A 15,676-nucleotide genomic window follows, 5' to 3' on the forward strand; every position below is an offset into this window, starting at 1 on the left:
ACCCTCGGTTTCTCTTCCAGGCTCTGTGTCTATCTCACAACTGGTTTACTCCTCCGCGGGTTGGGACTTTTACCCATTGCAGTGAACAACTTGGTAGAAAAGGAAGAGAAAAGCCTCGGATGCGGGGATTGCAAGTCTCTCACCCGCATCCTTTCACTGCAACCACTCATAACTCAGATATGGCTGGGACACGCGTGGCTCACTACATCAGCCGCCTGTAACCCCTTCCTGCCGGAACAGCCAGGACGACACACTTCTCTCAACCCCCTTTCTTTCTTTCCCTTTCCAATTCTTCGGCTCCTTTCACTTCCCGCTTCTCTCTTCCGCTTTCTCGGCGCTTCCCCAGCCGCCTCCCTAACCTGGTCCCAAACACAGCTGAGCAAGGACGAAAAGCTGAGCGAGGCCGGCGCTACGAAGCCTGCGCCACGAAGCCTGCGCCGTCTTTCGCTTTGCGGCGCTGCCGTAAAGTGCCGTCGCGCACCGGGGACGTCACGACCCGGTTGGCTCTTTTCCCGACTGCTGGCGCTGGCCGCTTGGGCGTCCCCTGGCGGGCCGTGCCGAGCTGGGCTGTTGTTTGGGGAAGGCGTTTGGTCCTCTGTGTGTTGATGAGATAAAACTGGCTGCTCCCGCTCCGGAACCCGAGGGCCGCCCGGTCCTAGTGCCCGCTGGATACCCGGGGCCCAGGGGTGTGGGGAGGCCGGAGGCTGCGGCCCAAGCTAACAGCGACCCCGCTCCGCACATCTCCCCGCGGGCCGCAGATGGCCGGACGCTTCGTGGGGAAGACTTTAGCCACCGTGTCTCTCTCTGTGGCCTTGGCCTCTGTGACTCTCAAGTCCTTGGGCCGTTGCAGCATCGCGGCGTGCAGGTATTCCCTCTTCTACTGCTGGCTCCTTGTCCCGAGTCCTTGCGTTGCGAGGGGGAAGCAGCTTCTGGTCGGGCGGCTTCAGCAGGCTTTGCGTGGGTCCCAGCTCTTTACGGCCATATACACGTTTTTTAAAAGGCTCTAAGATGTTTTACCTGCCTTTTGAGAAAAGCAAGCGGTAGTGACCTTTCTTATGATATTCGAACTTTGCCATCCTCCATGAGTCACTAACGTTCTTGTCCCCAGAGAGTTTAAATAGCACATGTTTGGGTGTGGTGTTGTTCTGTGCCATTTTTTTGTTTTTTTGGGTTTTTTTTTTTTTTTGGTTAATACTTAAAACATTATTGTTAAAATTAGCACATGCACGTAGTTTAAAGATGCGAACAGTATAAATGCTGTAAAAGGAAAAATATAAGTCGTTATTGCTCTCCTCCACTTCTCCATTTCAGTGTAGATAATATATTTATTAGTTACCTTTTTAAAAAAATTTGCCTTGGATAAATTCAGGCATTTATGGTAGCTCACACTGCCTCCTCCTTTTGTTCCTCTCTCCTTCTGGTTTCTAAACACGGTGTCCCAGGTACCATGCCCATGCTAGGCGCGGAGTAATAAACAAGTTTTATGAGGCTGCCTCTAGGAGTTTTTTTTGTTTGTTTTTTGTTTCTTGTTTATTTATTTTTTTGCTTGTCATGTCATGTTTACTTTCGGCACGAGGAAATTTTCTTCTATTTGTTTTTCCCCCCATTTTTTCTTCTGTCCTGTCCTTTTTCCCCACCCCGGGAACTCCAGTGATAGCTTTTGGACTTTCTGGGTAGAGCCTCTATTTCTCTTTTTCTTTAATTTTCCATTGGTTTGTCTTTTTGTATGAAGTTCTTAGAGATTTCCCTCAAATTTATCTTCTAGATTACTAGTTCAGACTGCCGTCCTGTGCATTCTGTCATCTCTTCTATTGAATTGTGAATTTTGACAAGAACTTTTTCCCCCTCATTGCTCTCTTTAATAGCCTTTTCTTATTTTATGGCTATAAAAGTCTTTTGAATCTGTAAAAAATGATCACTAGAATAAAAATTATCTTCTGTTTCCTGAATTGTCTGACCCTTCTGGGTGAGTGGTTCTGTTCCTTTTTGGTCCTTTTTCCTTCTGTTTTTTTTCTCAAACATCTGGCGGATGCTGGTTATTTATATTTTGATTAATGTAGATAATAGGCATTGTTCTCTTTAGAAGGAGCACTGATTGAATATTGCCCCCCATGTTCCAGTGCACCTAGACCGGGCGGTTTCAGCTGAGGGTGTGTGGGCGGGTGGCAGCAGGCGGTCAGGCTGGAAACGTCCCCCTTCCCGTTCCAGACTTGACACTTGTGCAGCAGCTTCCCCGCTGAACATAGCTGCCCTAACTTAATTTCCTCAGTGTGAATTACAGAGATATTAAGCCTAAATTTCTGCCGTGTTCTCTAATACCTAATTCACAATAGAGGTTCTACTCCTTCGTTTTCTTTAACTTTTGGTTTTATCCTGGGGACAAACAACTAATACCGACTTTTTGTTTGTAGGGTAGGGAGGGAGGAGGACTGACCCCCATGGTTACTGCCCCACTGCTGACTTGGGACATTTGGGTCCACTTATTTCCAATGTAACTCTCTGGTGGGGCATGTTGATATGGGGGGCGCTTTATGTGTGTGTGGCGGGGAGACTGGGGGTATATGGGAGCTCTCTGTGTTTTCTGCACAGTTTTGCTGTGAACCTGAAACTGCTTTAAAAAATAAAGTCTATTAAAAAAAAAAAAAGGCAGGTAGTATCCTTTCCTCGATTCACACAGGGACAGGTGCATGGAAAATAAAAGACATAATGCTCTTGTTAAAAAAAAAAAAGTTGACAAAACCAATGAACAGATAGTGTTTCAAGCAAGAATGGTTTGAGTATCAAAGGAGTAAGGGAGGTCTTGGGGAAATTTTGATGAAGGCTTCTAATACTTTTGCTAAAATTATCCCCTCTGATTTGACTGTGAAGGTATAAAAGTGAAGTTTGCTGAATAATGGAGTTATAAATAAAATGTAATAGAAATATAATAAAAACAAATTTGATTAATTCCTTGTTTGAAGACTTAGGTTATAACCAAATCTATATACTTATATACCTATAATATACAATTTATTTTCATAATTCTTCCCTCCAGTTTTTTTGAGATAAAATTGATATACAGCACTGTGTAAGATTAATGTGTACAGCATAAATATTTGAAATACATCATGAAATGATTGTCACAACATGTTTAGTGAACATCCATCATCACAGATAGATACAAAATTAAAGAAATAGAAAAAAAATTTTTCCTTGTGATGAGAACTTTAGGATTTACTCTCTTAACCACTCTCATATATCTATATAACATACAGCAGTGTTAATTATATTTATCATGTTGTACATTATATCCCTAGTACGTTTTTGTCTTATGACTGGAAGTTTGTGTGTACCTTTTGACCACCTTCATCCAGTTTCCCCTCTAGCCCCGCCCCCCTGCCTGGTGACCACAAATCCGATCGCTTTTTCTATGAGTTCGTCTTTGAAGTATAATTGACCTACCACACTATGTTAGTTCCTGTTACACAACATAGTGATTTGATATTTCCATACATTTTAACTTGATAACCAGGATAAGTCTAGTTACCTTATGTCACCACACAAAGATAACATAGTTATTCCCCACATCTTACATTTCATACTCGTGACTCATTTTGTACCTGGAAGTTTGTACCTCAATTAATCTTCTCCCTTTTCTACTTCTTTCCTCCCCCTACCACCCTCTTGTCTGGCAACCACCTGTTTGTTCTATGTACCTATGACTCTGTTTCTGTTTTGTTATGTTTGTTTATTTGTTTTGCGTTTTAGATTCCACATATAAGTGGAAAGACAGTATTTGTCTTTCTCTTTTCTCTGTGTGACACTTCACTTAGCATAATACTCTCTGAGTGCAACCGTGTTGTCACAAATGGAAAGATTTCATTCCGTTTTTATAGCTGAGTAATATTCCACTGTGTGTGTGTGTGTGTGTGTGTGTGTGTGTGTGTGTGCGAGAGAGAGAGCGCGAGAAAGAGAGAGAGAGAGAGACATCTTTATCCATTCATCTTTTGATGGGCACTTAAGCTGCTTCCATATCTTGGCTATTGTAAATAATGCTGCTGTGAACATGGAGGTGCATGTATCTTTTCTAATTAGTGTTTTTGGTTTCTTCAGATAAATTAGTGTTTTTGGTTTCTTCAGATAAATACCCAGGAGTGGAATTGCTGGATCATATGGTAGTTCTATTTTTAATTTTTTTGAGGAATCTCCATATTGTTTTCCATAGTGGCTGCACCAATTTACATTCCCATTAGCAGCGCACAAGCGTTCCCTTTTCTCCGCATCCTCACCAACACTTGTTATTTGTTGTCTTTTTGATAATAGCCATTCTGACAGGTATAAGGTGATATCTCATTGTGTTTTTTGGTTTTTTTTAATACATTTATTTATTTATTCATTTATTTAATTTTTGGCTGCATTGGGTCTTTGCTGCTGCACGCAGGCTTTCTCTAGTTGCAGTGAGCGGGGGCTACTCTTTGTAGCGGGGCACAGGCTTCTCATTGTGGTGGCATCTCTTGTTGCAGAGCACAGGCTCTAGGCGCGCGGGCTTCAGTAGTTGTGGCACACGGGCTTCAGTAGTTGTGGCTTGCGGGCTCTAGAGCGCAGGCTCAGTAGTTGTGGCGCATGGGCTTAGTTGCTCCGCGGCATGTGGGATCTTGCCGGACCAGGGCTCGAACCCGTGTCCCCTGCATTGGCAGGCAGATTCTTAACCACTGCGCCACCAGGGAAGCCCATCATTGTGGTTTTGATTTGCATTTCCATGATGATTAGCAATGTTGAGCATATTTTCATGTTTTTGTTGGCCATTTCTGTGTCTTCTTTGGAAAAATATCTATTCGGATCCTCCACCCATTCTTTAAGTTGGGTTGTTTGTTTTTGACGTTGTGTTGTATGGGTTTTTTGTATATTTTGGATATTAACAGCCTATCAGATATATTGTTTGCAAATATCTTCTCCTGTTTAGTCAGCAGCCTTTTTTGTTTTGTTGATAGTTTCCTTTGCAAAAGCTTTTTAGTTTGATGTAGTCCCATTTGTTTATTTTTGCTTTTGTTTCCCTTGCCAGAGGAGACACATCCAAAAAATCTTGCTAAGACCAATGTCAAAGAGTGTACTGATTATGTTTTCTTCTAGAAGTTTTATGGTTTCAGGTCTTACATTTAAGTCTTTAACTCATTTGGAAATTATTTTTGTGCATGGTGCGAGAGAGTAGTCCAGTTTGTTTCTTTCACATTTATCGAAGAGGCTGCTATTCTCCATTGTATATTGTTGCCTCTGCTGTTGTAGATTAATTGCCCATATAAGTGTGGGGTCGTTTCTGGGCTTTCTTTTCTGTTCCATTTATCTGTTGATTTTTTAGTCTCTATTTTATTTACTTCTGTTCTGGTCTTTATGATTTCTTTCCTCCTACTACCTTTGGGTTTTGTTCGTTCTTAATTTTCTAGTTCCTTTAGGTGTAAGGTTAGGTTATTTATTTGAGATTTTTCTTGTTTCCCGAGATAGGCTTGTATCACTATGAACTTCCCTCTTAGAACTGCAGGTCCCTTCATTTTTCTGAATTTGATTGAAAATAAAATTGTTTAGAAAATGAACTGTATTAGGAAATAATGAAACAGAAGTGAAAAGTAAATTTACACCAGGATTGGTGGTGCTGAACTCTTTTGGCTTTTGCTTGTTTGTAAAACTTCTGATCTCTCCATCAAATCTGAATGAAAGCCTTGTCAGGTACAGTATTCTTTTTTTTTTTAATTGTATCTATTTGCACACTAATAGTGTATATGAATTTACATTTTCCAATATTTACACCAGCTTTAATTTTTATTTTTTCTTTTTTATTTTTTTGGCCATACTGTGTGGCATGTGGGATCTTAGTTCCCTGACCAGGGATTGAACCTGTGCCCCCTGCAGAGGAAGTGCAGAGTCTTAACCACTGGACCACCAGGAAGTCTCTGGGTACAGTATTCTTGGTTGTAGGTTTTTCCCTTTCATCATTTAAAAAATATCATGCCACTCCCTTTTGGCCTGCAGAGCTTCTGCTGAAAAATGAGCAGATAGCCTTATGAGAGTTCCTTTGTATGTAACTTGTTGCTTTTCCCTTGCTGCTTTTAATATTCTTTTTAAAATTTTTGCCACTTTAATTATGATGTTGATTTGGTCCTCAGTGTGGTCCTCTTTGGGTTGATCCTGTTTGGGACTCTCTGTGCTTCCTGGACCTGGTTGTGTGTTTCCTTTCCCAGGTCAGGGAAGTTTTCAGCTGTTATGTCTTCAAATATGTTCTCTGCCACTTTCTCTCTCTTCACCTTCTAGGACTCCTGTAATGCAAATGCTAGTGCACTTGATGTCTCTTAAACTGTTCTCATTTCTTTTTATTCTTTTTCCTTTTTTTCTGTTCTGCTCCAGTGACTTCCACTACTCTGTCTTTTAGCTTGATGATCCATTCCTCTGTATCATCTAGTCTACTGTTGATTCCTTCTAGTGTATTTTTTCATTTCAGTTATTGTATTCTTTGTCTCTGGTTAGTTCTTCTTTATATTTTCTAACTCTTTTTTTAAATTATTTTTTTGGCATCATTGGGTCTTCGTTGCTGCGCACGGGCTTCTCTAGTTGCGGCGAGCGGGGGCTACTCTTCGTTGTGGTGCGCAGACTTCTCATCGCAGTAGCTTCTCTTGTTGTGGAGCACGGGCTCTAGGTGCGCGGGCTTCAGTAGTTGCAGCACGTGGGCTCAGCAGTTGTGGCACGTGGGTCCTAGAGCGCGCGGGCTTCAGTAGTCACGGCACGTGGGCTCTAGAGCGCAGGCTCAGTAGTAGAGTGCACGGGCCTAGTTGCTCTGTGGCATGTGGGATCTTCCCAGACCAGGGATCAAACCCATGTCTCCTGCACTGGCAAGTGAATTCATAACTACTGTGCCACCAGGGAAGTCCCTAACTTTTTGTTAAAAACTTCTCACTTCTCACTCTGTTCATACAGTTTTCTAACAAGTTCTTTGATCATCTTTATGATCATTACCTTGAACTCTTTATTGGATATTGCCTATCTCCACTTCACTTTGTTCTTCTTCTGGGGTTTTATCTTCTTCTTTCATTTGGAACATATCCTCTGTCGCCTCATTTTGCCTAATTTGCTGTTTTTATTTTTATGTGTTTGGTAGGTTGGTTACATTTCCTGACCTTGGAGAAGTGGCCTTTTATAGGAGACGTCCTATGAGTCCCAGTAGTGCACTACCCTCTGGTCACTAGAGCTCTAAGGGGGCCCTGCATGTGGGCTGTGTGGGTCCTTCTTTTATGGCAGGCTGACTACTGTGGGCACTCTGGTGCATGTGGCTGGCCCACATCCATCGGTTGCCAGGCTCTGCCTCCTGCAGAAGCTGCCTGCCAGTGGTGGGCAGGGCTGCGTCACGAGGCAGCTGGCTGCAGAGCCCTGGAGGACTCTGCTGTTGGCTCACTTGTGGGCAGAGCCAGGTTCTGGGTTGGGTGGTAGTGGGGCTGGGGTCCCGGATCTAGTGTTGGCCTCCTGGTGGGCGAGGCTGGGACCCAGGGGATTCCCAGGGCTGGTGCCCACCCACTGGTGTGCGGGCCGGGTCTTGGGCCCGCTGGTGGACAGTGTCCGTCCCCCAGGTGGCTGTGTGCTCAGGGCAACTTAAGGCTGCTGACCTGCTGGTGGATGGAGCTGTGTGTCCCCACCTAGCTAGCTGCTTGGTCTGTGATGTCCCAGTACTGTTGCTGACAGGCTTGTGGGTAGGTCCAGGTCCAGGGTCTAATAAGCTGGAGGGAGGATTCCAAAGTGGAATTTATAGAGTCCCTGTGGTAGAATGAGCTCCTCAAAATGACTGCCGCCAGTGTTTGTGCCCGCAGGGTGAGTCCTGGTTGCTTCTGCCTCTCTGGGAGGCTCTCCAAGATGAGCAAGTGGGTCTGACCCAGGCTCCTTTCAAATGACTGCTTCTGCCTTGGGTCCCAGAGCGTGAGAGAGTGGAGTCTATTTCCGCTCTCTAGCTCCCCAGAAAGTGAGCCCCGCTGGCCTTTACACAGCCAGACATTCTGGGGGCTCATCTTCTCGGTACAGAACCCCCCCAGCTGGGGAGCCCGATGTGGGGCTTGGACCCCTTGATCTTTGGGGAGAACCTCTTGTCATTGAACCAGTTGTCATTATCCTCCTGGTTGTGGGTCGCCCACCTAGGGGTATGGGTCTTCACTATACCATGTCTCTGTGCCTCTTACCCGTCTCGTTGTGGTTGGCTCCTTCTTTATATCTTTAGTAGAAGATGGTTTTCTGCTAGTCTTCCAGTCTTTCTCATCAATAGTTGCTCTGTAGATAGCTGTAATTTTGGTGTGCCCATGGGAGGAGGTGAGCTCAGGGTCTTCCTACTCTGTCATCTTGGCCACAACCCTATTTTCATAATTTTAAATTTCGTTTTTAAAGATGAAGCTCCAATCAAACTCCTTTTCAGTAATCACAATGAAATTTTGGTCTCTACGATTTATGTGGCCTTTTTCTGTTACTTTCAGATATGACAAAGGATCTCCTGTATATATGGTTTGCCAGGCATTATGCCAGACACAGGATATAAGTGTTGAAATAAAACAGATGTGCTACCTGTTCTCCATTTGCTACAGTCAGATTTCAACCTAATAAATGTAAAATCACAATTGTGGTAATTCACAGTACAGTCGAGCTCTGATAGCATAGCATATGGCAGGAGGAACCTTAATTCTCCTAGGGAGTTAAGAGGAAGAGTTCCCTGAGGAAGTGAACTTTGTTGGGTTTTTCTTTAGATTAATTTTTATTGGAGTATAGTTGATTTACAATGTTATATTAGTTTCTGCTGTACAGCAAAGTGAATTTTGAATTGATCTGAGGGATAAACGCAAGTTAGCTACTTGGAGGAGGAAGGAAAGCTGTTGCAGGCAGAAAGAGCAGCATGTGTAAAGGCCCTGTAACCTGAATATATGTACTTATTTATTTTTTCCATCATTACTTTATAAAATGGGATCATATTATATACACTTTTCTGCATCTTGCTTTTCATTTTCAACAATACCTTATGAAAATATTGACAAGTCATTTGGTGTCATTATTTTTAATAACTACTTAATATTCATTCCATGGTGTAGCTGTTCCAATATTTATTAAGCCATCCCCACATTATTGGGCATTTCCTTTAATTCCCATTACACATTGCTGAAATAAACATGTTTTGTACATATAACTGGTTATTTCATTTTTATGGGCTAGATTACTGGGAATGAAATTACTGAGTTGAAGGATATAAGTATATTCATCATTGATTGCACTTAGTTTTCATGTCTCTATCTGGAAGAGTTCTTCTAACTTTATCTTTCATGACCTTAGTGATTTAAAGAGTATGGACCTTTATTCTGTAAGTTATCCTTTAACATGGGTGTGTCCTATATTTCCTCATGTCTAGGCTCAGGTCATATATTCTTGTAAGGAATACCTCAGAAATGATTGCTCTGTGCTTCTCACTATATGATATCAAGAGGCACATGAATTTGACTTATTTCACCACCCCATAAAGTTGGTGTTTGTCCCATCCACCATTTGTCTCAGGAAGGGCAAATTGTTACAGTATTGTGAGAGCAGGGGAAGGGAGCTGTCATCAGTTTACCATGTTCTCAGAATCCCCTTTATCATATTAAATATCCTAATTTAGGGTCATTAGGAATTTTAATCTTTAAGAATAATGAGAAGGCATTTAAGTTTTTAGTCAGGAGGAGAAATGAAAGATTTTTGTGTAGGCTGTGAGGTAAAGGTTAAGGTTCAGTTTTTTGGTTTCCTGTTTTTTGTATATGCTATCTAGTTATTTCAGCTCTACACCTCTTATTTTACTCTAAAGTTTATAATTTGTACATTTATCACAGTCTGACTTCAAGTAATATTACATTACTTTGTGTATTATGTAAGAATCCTACAGCAGTATATTTCCATTTCCTGTTATTCTTTTGGGCTATTTTTGCCATACATTTTTTACACATGTATGTTAGACGATAAACTATTTTTTAAAATTGATTCCTTCATGTAGACCTAAGAGTCTTCCTTTACATTTGTTTTTGTGGTTGAATTTTTTTTTTTTTAATTTTTTATTTATTTATTTATTTTTAGCTGTGTTGGGTCTTCGTTTCTGTGCGAGGGCTTTCTCTAGTTGTGGCAAGTGGGGGCCACTCTTCATTGCGGTGCACGGGCCTTTCACTGTCGCGGCCTCTCTTGTTGCGGAGCACGGGCTCCAGATGCGCAGGCTCAGTAGTTGTGGCTCACGGGCCTAGTTGCTCCGTGGCATGTGGGATCTTCCCAGCCCAGGGCTCGAACCCGTGTCCCCTGCATTGGCAGGCAGATTCTCAACCACTGCACCACCGGGGAAGCCCTGTGGTTGAATTTTTATAACAAACTTCTCTTCCCCAACATTTGTGCTAACAAAAGTAAACTTCTGTCCCTTTTTCTCAATGAAAATAAATTCAGTGAGTAGGTTTCAATTAATAAGATTTAGCAATATTTTAAAAAAATATTTATTTATTTATTTTGGCTGCACCAGGACTTATTTGCAGCACTCAGGATCTTCGTTGCCATGTGGGGGATCTTAGTTGTGGCACGCGGGATCTTTAGTTGAGGCACGCAGGCTTCTTAGTTGAAGTGTGCAGGCTTCTTAGCTGCAGCATGCATGTGGGATCTAGTTCCCCAACCAGGGATTGAACCCACGCCCAGTGCACTGAGAGTACAGTGTCTTGGCCACTGGACCACCAGGGAAGTCCCTAGCAATATTTTTATATTTGAAAATAATCTCTCACAGATGTTGGATCTTTACACTAATATGCATCAAATTTAGAATTTTCTGATTTTTAAGTCTTTGAAATTGAAAAGTTCTATTTTGGGGTCTGTGAATTAGGTTCTTTAATTAATTAATTTTGTACTTATATAAAACGTTTTTCTTTTTCCTCCCAGTAACTCATTTTCATCCTGTGGATTTCATCTTAACTCCAACACGATGTCTGGTTCTAATGGTACCAAAGAGAATTCCCACAACAAGGCTCGGACATCTCCTTACCCAGGTTCAAAAGTTCAGCGCAGCCAGGTTCCTAATGAAAAGGTAGGCTGGCTTGTTGAGTGGCAAGACTATAATCCTGTGGAATACACTGCAGTCTCTGTCTTGGCTGGACCTCGGTGGGCAGATCCTCAGATCAGGTGAGTAAATTAGTTGGTGTTAGCCGGGTGTAAGACTTTTGGAGAAGGTAATGGTTGTATTTGTAAATTATCACTTGATAGTTGAAAAATAGTTTTTATCCAGTGCTTGACTTTATTATAACTCAGTTTCCACACTTGCTTGAATTCTTTTTTTTTTTTTTAATATTTATTTATTTATTTATTTTGGCTGTGCCAGGTCTTAGTTGCAGCACATGGGCTCTTAGTTGCGGCGTACGGGCTCTTAGTTGTGGCAGGCGGGCTTCTTAGTTGTGGCATGCATGTGGGATCTAGTTCCATGACCAGGGATTGAACCCAGGCCCCCTGCATTGGGAGCACGGAGTCTTACCCACTGGACCACCAGGGAAGTCCCTCACATTTGCTTGAATTCTTGCCAAAGCTATTCAGTTCGTTTTTGTTTATTCTTTTGGGGGTTTTATGATGATCTTTCCAAATAGGTAAATCTATTTTGTTGTGGAGTTTTTTATTTTATGAAATGACAAGTGGTGGTCTCTGTTTTCATTTCTTTTGTTTGGGTTATCAATAACACCTTTTGTGGTTATTTTCCAACATAGCTAGGCTTGTATTTGAATAGTGAAAATATTTTTCAGAAACTTTTTCCAGATTACTAAGAACAGGATGATGATCAAATTAGACCAGTGTGAGAAGATAGAAAAGGGATAGAAAAAGGAGAGAGAAAGAGGAAAAAAAAAAAGTCAAGCAAAAATGTTTTGACTAAATTCAGAGAAGTGCTGTGTTGATTCACGTTTTATATTTATGCTTCTTTTGATAAATATAATGAAAGAGTTGTAAAATGTGCTAACTATGAGCTAGGCGCTGTACTAAATGTTTTATAACCATTGTTTTATTTTATTCTTATAACTATTCTGGAAGGCAGACAGGGTTGTTATTTCTACTGTATAGAAAAATAAACACACACAAAAAATGGAAGCACAGAAAGTTTGCCCTTTGCATGTGGTTGGTCATGTAGCTAGTAGATGGTATAGCTTGGAGTTGAACTCAGTCTGACTTCAGATTTCATGCCCTTAACTACTCTGCTAAACTGCTGCCCTAGTTTTGGAACATTTTATAAGTTTGATTTAATGGGTAAATTTATTATAAATGATAGTCCTCTCAAGGCCTTATTTAGTCAGTTAAATAAGAAATTTTGCTAGTTGGAATTATCCAGTATTAGTTCATTAGGTTGTTAAACTTTACCAGGTCACTTATTTCTGTGACTTGATTTCAACCCACAGTTTCCTTACTTAATCCAAAGGTGTGTTTGTGATAGTACTTGGATTATTAGTTAATCATGAAACTAACTTGTGGAGAAATTATTAGCTGTAAATGAGTTCCATTTCCCTCATTTTAGATGAGATACATGTTTCCACATATATTATACATACACATTATGTACAATTAATGATGTTGCCAGGGGTGCTATACAGTGTAAACAGAGGAAGACAATACATCTTCTTATTTTTCATTCAATTTGTGTTTTAAAAGTTAAATTTGTATCACTATCTAAATCAAGCTTTATTACTAACGTTAATGCTTCAGTTATAACTAGTCATGCTTTTTTTTTTTCCCCCAAAAGATGGCTCCCTTTATTCATCTAAAATTTTATTATGAAACATTTCTAACATACAGAAAATTTGAAAGAACTTTATGGGGAACACTCATAAACCCACCACTTTGATTCTTTTATCAACATTTTATTATACTTATTTTATCACATATATATCCATCTATCCCTCCTCCTTCCATCTTGTTTTTTTGATGTATCAGTACATCTCCCCCTATATACTTCAACAAGTATTTCATTAAATAGTATTCAATATTTATTTAGTTTCCTTTCTTTTATTTTTAAAATTTTTATTGAAGTATAGTTATTTACAATGTTGTGTTAATTTCAGGTGTACAGGAAAGTGAATCAGTTATACATATATCGTATATCCACTCTTTTTTAGATTCTTTTCCCATATAGGTCATTACAGAGTATTGAGTAGAGTTCCCTGCGCTATACAGTAGGTCCTTATTAGTTACCTATTTTATATATAGTGGTGTGTATATGTCAATCCCAATCTCCCAATTTATCCCCCCACCTCCTTTCCCCCCTGGTAACCGTAAGTTTGTTTTCTACATCTGTGACTCTATTTCTGTTTTGTAAATAAGTTCATTTGTACCGTTTTTTTAGATTCCACATATAATGGTGAATTTCTAGAGTCCCAAGAGCATTGTAACTCTGGTTTTATAATTTCATGATTTTTACCATTTAATTATTTTTACATGTGTGTTCAATGGAAGAATGGTTAGAAGTCTTGAGGAAATGTCTGGATCATTCAAGTTGGAAATTATTTCCAAAACAGAGCACAAATATATCTATTCTCTTGCTTATTGGAATTAAAGCAAGAAAAAAAGTGAAACGTATGTCAGAACTGCCCATGAACTGTCCAGTGCTATATAAATATTCACTGTCAGTGCAATTATGTCAGCGATTTCATAATGGGGAGGAAAGTAGTTTATTTATAGCTTTAAAAAATTTTTTTTGAGTATGACATACATGCAGTAAAGTATACATTTCTTAAGTATGCAGGTGTAGCTCAGTAAGATTTTATATTTATATAACTCTGTAATCCAGAGCTATATCCAGATCAAATCTGGAACATTTCCAGCATATTATATCTATTTTAATCTACATCATGGTTATTATGCAGTTTGTGGGTGAATTCATGTTTTGTGGGTTTACTTTGATAAAAGTATTAATCAGTGTACATTTGAAGAAATTAAAATTACTTTGAAACAGTAGAAACGACAAAATATCAGAAGGAATCTTATTTTTAGAACTATAGGAACCATTAATTGCCATATTGTGCCCATGGACAATTCCACTTTGCTAATAGTAACATAGACTTTCTTGTAGTATGTGGAGGAGCTCCAGTTTGTCTGCCATTAGTCCTTCCCAGAGGGGTTACAACACATATTCTTGTCTTACAAGGTGTTTTGGTTAAACAAATTTTCTTTTTCCAGAAACTGCTTTGAAGGAGTTGATGAATTTGTAAATGAAAACTAACTAAAGTTGTAACTAAAAATTTAGTTTCAAGGATACTGCTTTTATAAATAACTGACTGGCATTATTAAGCTGTTGGTAGTATTGGGTCATTATTTCTTATTTTGCATTGGTATTCTCATTACAGTGAAAGCAACTTTTCACCCAAGTTTAATGAAAAGGATGGGCATGTTGAGAGAAAGAGCCAGAATGGCCTGTATGAGATTGAAAATGGAAGACCTAGGTAGGTACTGGGGATGGGACATCTTACAATAATGGGTCTTTAAAAGGTAGAAAATACTGTCAACGAAAATTCAATTAACAATCAAGGTAAGAAGAATAAAGGGAATTTTATTCAAACCAACTGAGGATTATAACCCGGAAGACAGACTCTCAGAAAGCTCTGAGAACTGTTCTACCTATTTGAAGATACAGTCATATACATTTTCAAGACGAAGGATTGTACATTAAAATGACATACCGATATTTTACATAAAGTTCACTGAAGATACATAGTCCAGGTGAGCACATACAAATCAAGCAGCAAGTCACCATGACATCTTTCAGAGTTGGGAAAGAATGCCATTCTTTTAAGAAGTTACATTGCTAGTGTCAGAAGAAAGGGGAAAAAAAATTGATTTTTATGGTCAAGCAGGCACTCCCATCTTTGAGGATGTCTGGTTAATGTGCGGTGCAGATGCACACTGCACATTAAGGAAGGAGAGTGGAGGCCCAGACGGACACAGAAAATTTTATGTTTAAATTTTCTTGTCCTGCCTTAAAATATACATTTTATTTTATCAATATAATTAATGTTTATTGAGTGCTTGTATATGGCAGACATTGTATGAAAGAATTTATGTATGTGATCTAATTCAATCACCACAATAACCCTGTGGGTGGATATTTTTAGTTCCACTTACAGATAAGGAGAGCGAATGTAAGTTGTTTGCACACAGTGAGTAAGTGGTAGAGACAGGGTTTGAATGCATCTTCTTGTAACCTTACCTTGAAGTAGAAATAATTACAGTTGACTCTTGAACAAAACAGGGGTTGAACTACACAGACCCACTTATATATGGATTTTTTTTCAATAGTAAATATTACAGAATTACACCATCTGAGTTTGGTTGAATCCCTGGATGTGGAACCATAGATACAGGGGAACCGTGTATACAGAGGGCCAGCTATAAGTTTATATGGGAGCATTGATCAAGGGTCAACTGTAATTGAATAAATTAACAGAGAAGGAAAGGATTAAAAACTGTATTTCAGTAGTTATTTATAAAATGAGATAATACCTTAAAGTAAGAATTTGTCCAAATACATAAGAGTAAAAATAAAAATAACCCAACAATTTAACATCAAGTGTCTTTTTGTACTTTTTTTATTTTTAATTTTTTTTTTGGCCGCGCTGCACAGCATGTGAGTGGGATGTGGGATGTTAGTTCCCCGACCAGGGAT

General features: G+C 39.8%; 1 protein-coding gene across 1 annotated transcript in view; it reads left to right on the forward strand.

Moving 5' to 3' along the window:
* Positions 1–526: 526 nt before the first annotated feature.
* The window catches only part of NUDT9 (nudix hydrolase 9), a 31,295-nt gene continuing 16,145 nt past the window's right edge, over positions 527–15,676 (forward strand). The window contains exons 1-3 of the mRNA XM_036852385.1: positions 527–865; positions 10,927–11,166; positions 14,361–14,456. Of these exons, the coding sequence (XP_036708280.1) occupies positions 759–865; positions 10,927–11,166; positions 14,361–14,456 (443 nt within the window). The 5' untranslated portion in view covers positions 527–758. The remainder of the gene's footprint in view (positions 866–10,926; positions 11,167–14,360; positions 14,457–15,676) is intronic.

This window comes from Balaenoptera musculus, chromosome 5 (assembly GCF_009873245.2).
Source record: "Balaenoptera musculus isolate JJ_BM4_2016_0621 chromosome 5, mBalMus1.pri.v3, whole genome shotgun sequence".
Lineage (NCBI taxonomy): Eukaryota > Metazoa > Chordata > Mammalia > Artiodactyla > Balaenopteridae > Balaenoptera > Balaenoptera musculus.